The following is a 6,875-nucleotide window of genomic DNA, read 5'->3' on the forward strand; positions in this document are numbered from 1 at the left end:
GTACTTACACATCACTTACATAGTTAGTTACCGTGTAATTACACTTATATATAGTACACTTCTCTCCTGAATGGAGTACATATGGATTTTGTTTTGTAGGTACGTTGTATGAAAAATGTATGCACTCACTAACTGTAAGTCGCTCTGGATAAGAGCGTCTGCTAAATGACTAAAATGTCAAATGTTGTAGTAGTGTATAATAATGTGTTGTGGAGTATAATGTTTTAACTGTATGTAAATTGCCTTCATTTTGCCGGACCCCAGGAAGAGTAGCTGCTGACTTGGCAGCAGCTAATGGAGATCCGTGATAAAATACAAATTGAAATAGCCTTGACCCCTTATATAACCTCCAGAGATAAAGGTAAGGGCCCTAACCTCTAACCCTTGACCTCTGACCCCTAACAGGGTTTCCTGGAAGGAGCGGAGGTGGGAGTGCGCTGTGACCTTGCAGTGACCCTGGCCAGGAGGGGGTGTGGCCTAGAGTTCATAGAGCATCCAGAGGTCATGGTGGAGGTCAAGCCGACGACCAGCAGCACCCAGGTTTCACCTGGAGAGATCACACTCACACTCCGACCAGGTGAGGGGCAGAGTATAGCTGCCACTGAATAACTCACTGAATGTCTGTTTGCACTGTTTGCCTGTTATAATGTACGTCTTGATGTATGTTCACTTTAAGATGTATTTTCTGGTTGTTGTACATATATTGTCCTGAGCTTTATTTCCTGGTTTTAATGCTGTTTTATTGTAAGTGTTGGTTTTATTCCAAATAAACATGAAACTGTGTGTAGGTGCTGAGGCCAGTGTGATAGTAGAATAAACATGAAACTGTGTGTAGGTGCTGAGGCCAGTGTGATAGTAGAATAAACATGAAACTGTGTGTAGGTGCTGAGGCCAGTGTGATAGTAGAATAAACATGAAACTGTGTGTAGGTGCTGAGGCCAGTGTGATAGTAGAATAAACATGAAACTGTGTGTAGGTGCTGAGGCCAGTGTGATAGTAGAATAAACATGAAACTGTGTGTAGGTGCTGAGGCCAGTGTGATAGTAGAATAAACATGAAACTGTGTGTAGGTGCTGAGGCCAGTGTGATAGTAGAATAAACATGAAACTGTGTGTAGGTGCTGAGGCCAGTGTGATAGTAGCAGTACAGCAGTTGGAGAGGTATCCCGTTGATCTGTACTACCTAGTGGACGTATCAGCATCCATGCAGGAAAACCTGGACCAGGTGAGTGACTGGTTACCTCTCTACATCATTTACATTGTCTACTTTTTTCAATTCTCGAAATAAACACTACTTTTTCAACTGAAATATATTTATTAATAAATACATTATTTCTTTTTATCAGCTGAGCTACGTGTTTACTCTTTACCCTGATTGGTTGGATGTACAGTATGTAAATGTCAAAACAACACTTCCTGATTAATCCCTATTGGTCCAGCTGAAGAAGGTGGGTGTGGCCTTGTCCCAACGTATGAGAGAACATTCCAGTGATCTGCGTCTGGGGTTCGGCTCCTTCGTCGACAAACCTGTCTCTCCCTACATCAACGTACACCCCTCCAAGATAAACAACCCCTGCAGGTAGGGTGGGCAGAAACACTAGCACACACACACACACACACACCCACACACACACTAGCACACACACACACAAAGTCACACAAACACACACGTCTTCACTAGGTTGTTGTAATGCCAACTCTCACTGATAGTTTTAATGATGAGTAACTCTTATTCTCTCTCTCTCTCTCTCTCTCTCTCTCTCTCTCTCTCTCTCTCTCTCTCCCTCTCACTGTCTCTCTCTCTCTCTCTCTGTTTCTCTCTCTCTCTCTCTCTCTCTCTCTCTGTCTCTCTCTCTCTCTCTCTCTCTCTCTCTCTCTCTCTCTCTCTCTCTCTCTGTCTCTCTCTCTGTCTCTGTCTCTGTCTCAGTGACTATGAGGTGAAGTGTCTTCCAGCCCATGGCTTCCACCATGTTCTTAGTATGACATCCAACATGTCAGAGTTTACACGCGTCATCAAGAGACAGAGGATATCAGGCAACATGGACACACCTGAGGGAGGGCTGGATGCTATGCTGCAAGCTACTGTATGCCAGGTACTGTATGGTACAAGCCACTTTATGTGTGCCCCCTACATGCTTTGAATCAGAACCCCTTTGAGCAGGCCTCCCATACCTCAGCTATGGTGTCACTCAGTGAGGAGGGGTGTGTGTGTGTGTGTGTGTGTGTGTGTGTGTGTGTGTGTGTGTGTGTGTGTGTGTGTGTGTGTGTGTGTGGCATGCTGAATCAGCACTGGGTAGTGCTACTGGCATCTATTAGCACCCTCGCTGGTGTATGACACACACACATACACACACATACACACAAACATACAGTGGGGAAAAAAAGTATTTAGTCAGCCACCAATTGTGCAAGTTCTCCCACTTAAAAAGATGAGAGAGGCCTGTAATTTTCATCATAGGTACACGTCAACTATGACAGCCAAATTGAGAGAAAAAAATCCAGAAAATCACATTGTAGGATCTTTAATGAATTTATTTGCAAATTATGGTGGAAAATAAGTATTTGGTCACCTACAAACAAGCAAGATTTCTGGCTCTCACAGACCTGTAACTTCTTCTTTAAGAGGCTCCTGTGTCCTCCACTCGTTACCTGTATTAATGGCACCTGTTTGAACATGTTATCAGTATAAAAGACACCTGTCCACAACCTCAAACAGTCACACTCCAAACTCCACTATGGCCAAGACCAAAGAGCTGTCAAAGGACACCAGAAACAAAGTTGTAGACCTGCACCAGGCTGGGAAGACTGAATCTGCAATAGTTAAGCAGCTTGGTTTGAAGAAATCAACTGTGGGAGCAATTATTAGGAAATGGAAGACATACAAGACCACTGATAATCTCCCTCGATCTGGGGCTCCACGCAAGATCTCACCCCGTGGGGTCAAAATGATCACAAGAACGGTGAGCAAAAATCCCAGAACCACACGGGGGGACCTAGTGAATGACCTGCAGAGAGCTGGGACCAAAGTAACAAAGCCTACCATCAGTAACACACTACGCCGCTAGGGACTCAAATCCTGCAGTGCCAGACGTGTCCCCCTGCTTAAGCCAGTACATGTCCAGGCCCGTCTGAAGTTTGCTAGAGTGCATTTGGATGATCCAGAAGAGGATTGGGAGAATGTCATATGGTCAGATTAAACCAAAATAGCACTTTTTGGTAAAAACTCAACTCGTCTTGTTTGGAGGACAAAGAATGCTGAGTTGCATCCAAAGAACACCATACCTACTGTGAAGCATGGGGGTGGAAACGTCATGCTTTGGGGCTGTTTTTCTGCAAAGGGACCAGGACGACTGATCCGTGTAAAGGAATGAATGAATGGGGCCATGTATCGTGAGATTTTGAGTGAAAACCTCCTTCCATCAGCAAGGGCATTGAAGATGAAATGTGGCTGGGTCTTTCAGCATGACAATGATCCCAAACACACCGCCCGGGCAACGAAGGAGTGGCTTCGTAAGAAGCATTTCAAGGTCCTGGAGTGGCCTAGTCAGTCTCCAGATCTCAACCCCATAGAAAATCTTTGGAGGGAGTTGAAATTATGTGTTGCCCAGCAACAGCCCCAAAACATCACTGCTCTAGAGGAGATCTGCATGGAGGAATGGGCCAAAATACCAGCAACAGTGTGTGAAAACCTTGTGAAGACTTACAGAAAACGTTTGACATGTGTCATTGCCAACAAAGGGTATATAACAAAGTATTGAGAAACTTTTGTTATTGACCAAATACTTATTTTCCACCATAATTTGCAAATCAATTAATTAAAAATCCTACAATGTGATTTTCTGGATTTTTTTTTCTCATTTTGTCTGTCATAGTTGACGTGTACCTATGATGAAAATTACAGGCCTCTCTCATCTTTTTAAGTGGGAGAACTTGCACAATTTGTGGCTGACTAAATACTTTTTTTCCCCACTGTACACACACACATACACACACACACACACACACACAGTGAGTGACACCATCGGTGTGGAATGGGGCGCTAAGCTGTTTTTGGGGCTTACAGGGGACCTGAGTCAGAGCTTGCAGGGTTAGGGTTACACAAACTCTCCTCACTTTCTTTCCAGAGGGAGTATCTTAGAATGAATGATCTCATCACAACTGATCAGCAAATGATTAAAAATACCATATAAATGAAAAAAAATATGAATGAAACTCCCCCCTCTTTTTCTCCCTCATCTCTCTTCCTCCCTTCCCTTTTCTCTCTCTCTCCCCCCCCCTCTCCGTCAGGGTGAGGTGGGTTGGCGTGGGGAGGCCAAGCGTCTGTTGTTGTTGATGACAGATCAGCCTTCTCACCTGGCGTTGGACAGCAGATTGGCTGGTATAGTCACACCCCATGACGGACTCTGCCATCTGGAGAACAACGTCTATAGGAAGAGTTCTACCATGGTGAGATACACAGACATTGCTTCGCGTAGACGCAAGAAAAATATACTTGCTTTCTAATTTGAAGCGCATGACGCTTTTGACGGCGTTGTCTTTTTTCTGTCATTCATTACCGTGCATTCTAATTCCAGCGTGTACACGCTCGTTCGCGTTTCATTTGATTTGGCCTTAACACACACACACACACACACACACACACAAACACAAACACACACACGCACATACTTATTTACGTGCACTTATGAACACATGATGAACACATGATGATTACATGATGAACACATTATGATTACCTGATGAATACATGATGAACACATGATGAACACCAACATGTCTTGTCTATCTGTTTCTGTTAGGACCATCCCAGTTTAGGCCTGCTGGCCGAGAAGCTTCTAGAGAACCACATCTATTCTCTCTTTGCTGTGGAACAACTACAATATCAGTGGTATGAGGTAATCTCTCGAACACACACACACACACAAACATACACACAAACATACACACACACACACACACAAACATACACACACACACACACACACACACACACACACACACAAACATACACAACTCTTGCTAGTCTCTAACATCCATTAACATTGTCTCAAACTGATATTCCCAGACTATGTGTTCCTTTCTCTCTGGCTCTGGAGTTAACATCTCTCTCTCTCTTTCTCCATCTCTCTCCTCTCGCTCTAGGAGTTGGTCAGGTTGCTACCGGGCTCCAATCTTCTGTTCCAGGCTCCCAACCTCATAGACCTGGTGGTGGATGCATACAAGGTAACACACACAGAAAAAAACGAAAAAACACTGACGGGAGTGGGTGGAGGGGTAAGGGGAGGGGGAGGGGGAGGGTGAGGGTGGAAGGATAAGGGGAGGGGAGGGGTAAGGGGATGGGGAGGGGGAGGGGTAAGGGGGGAGGATGGAGGGGGAGGGGGAGGGGTAAGGGGAGGGGGGAGGGGGAGGGTGGAAGGATAAGGGGAGGGGAGGGGTAAGGGGATGGGCAGGGTGGAGGGGGAGGGAGAGGGGTAAGGGGGGGAGAGGGAGGGGGGGGAGGGGGAGGGGGGAGGGGGGGAGGGGGAGGGGAAAGGGGAGGGGTAAGGGGGAGGGTTGAGGAGGAGTAAGGGGAGGGGACGGGGGGAGGGGGAGGGGTAAATGGAGGATGAGGGTGAGGGCTTGGCCCAGTATAATCTCCATCTCTACAGAACAAACCATTGTTCGGTACAGGAATCTGCCGACTCCACAGATCTGCACATTCTGTACACGCACACACACACACATCGCACACACACAGACCCACACACACACATTGAATCTGCATAACAGAGCTTGGCATTATTAAGGCTATCCTGTCTCCACGGTAACACAGTATAATCACCAATGAATGAAAATACGCTATTTTTAGACCCGCCTAATTTCTTCCCATCAGCCTCTCTGTTGATCAGAGGACAGAAGAACAATGGAGTCTCTCTCTCTCTCTCTCTCTCTCTCTCTCTCTCAATTCAATTCAATAGACTTTATTGACATGGCAAGTTAAATTCCTTACATTGTCAAAGTATACATATAACAAAAATGGTGGGACCAACAGCAATAGTAGTAGTGGAAATGTGATTACCATTAACAGCAACTACAACCACAATATTAATGAGAATAACAATACATTAAAGCAATAGTAGTCGACCAGTCTCAACATGACTGAGAAGACACATTACATGGTATAAAAGCCAAAACAAAACAAGAAATATTAATGACATTACATTACATTTTTCACTGGCTGTCCCTCAGGTTGTGGCAGGAGGACACATTTGGCTGCCAAAATTGCACCATTTTGGCTTTTCACCCAATAAAAACTTTTATAGTTTAAAATTCTTTGTACTGAATGATAATTTTGGGAAAGAAAGATTCTCTTAGGTCTGAGTATTTGTCACAGTGTAATAGGAAATGCAGCTCTGTCTCTACCTCTCCCCGGGGGTAGAGTGAGCACAGCCTGTCCTCTCTGGGCAGCCAGGTTTTCCTGTGACGACCAGTCTCTATAGCCAGACTGTGCTCACTGAGTCTGTACCTAGTCATTGTTTTCCTCAGTTTTCTATCAGTCACAGTGGTCAGATAGTCTGCCACCATGTACTGTCTGTTTAGAGCCAAATAGCAATGAAGTTTACTTAATTTTTTGTGGTGTCTTTCCAATAGGTGATATATTTTTCTTTTTGATTCGTGATGATTTGGTTGGGCCAGATTTTCTGAGTGCTGTCCTGAGGCTCTATGAGGTTGGTTTTGGTTAGTGAACTGAGCCTCAGAACCAGCTGGCTGAGGGGACTCTTCTCTTGTTTAATCTATTGACACAGTAGAGGTGTGTGATGGAATGTTTAGGGGTCACTAGTTTTTAGATGGTTGTAAAATTTGATGGCTCTTTTTTCTATTTGATTAAGGAGGGGG

At 44.9% G+C, this 6,875-nt stretch overlaps 1 protein-coding gene across 1 annotated transcript; it reads left to right on the forward strand.

The window, feature by feature from the left end:
• Positions 1-405: 405 nt before the first annotated feature.
• LOC311115383 (integrin beta-8-like) lies at positions 406-5,222 on the forward strand (the record flags this gene model as incomplete). Its single annotated transcript, XM_084190562.1, has 7 exons — positions 406-577; positions 1,118-1,224; positions 1,439-1,578; positions 1,927-2,092; positions 4,287-4,445; positions 4,799-4,894; positions 5,142-5,222. Coding segments are annotated over 7 exons (921 nt in total), but the record flags the coding sequence as incomplete, so codon positions are not given.
• Between the last annotated feature and the right edge of the window lie 1,653 nt (positions 5,223-6,875).

This window comes from Coregonus lavaretus (assembly GCF_964263955.1).
Source record: "Coregonus lavaretus genome assembly, contig: HAP1_SCAFFOLD_9721, whole genome shotgun sequence".
In the NCBI taxonomy this organism is placed as follows: domain Eukaryota; kingdom Metazoa; phylum Chordata; class Actinopteri; order Salmoniformes; family Salmonidae; genus Coregonus; species Coregonus lavaretus.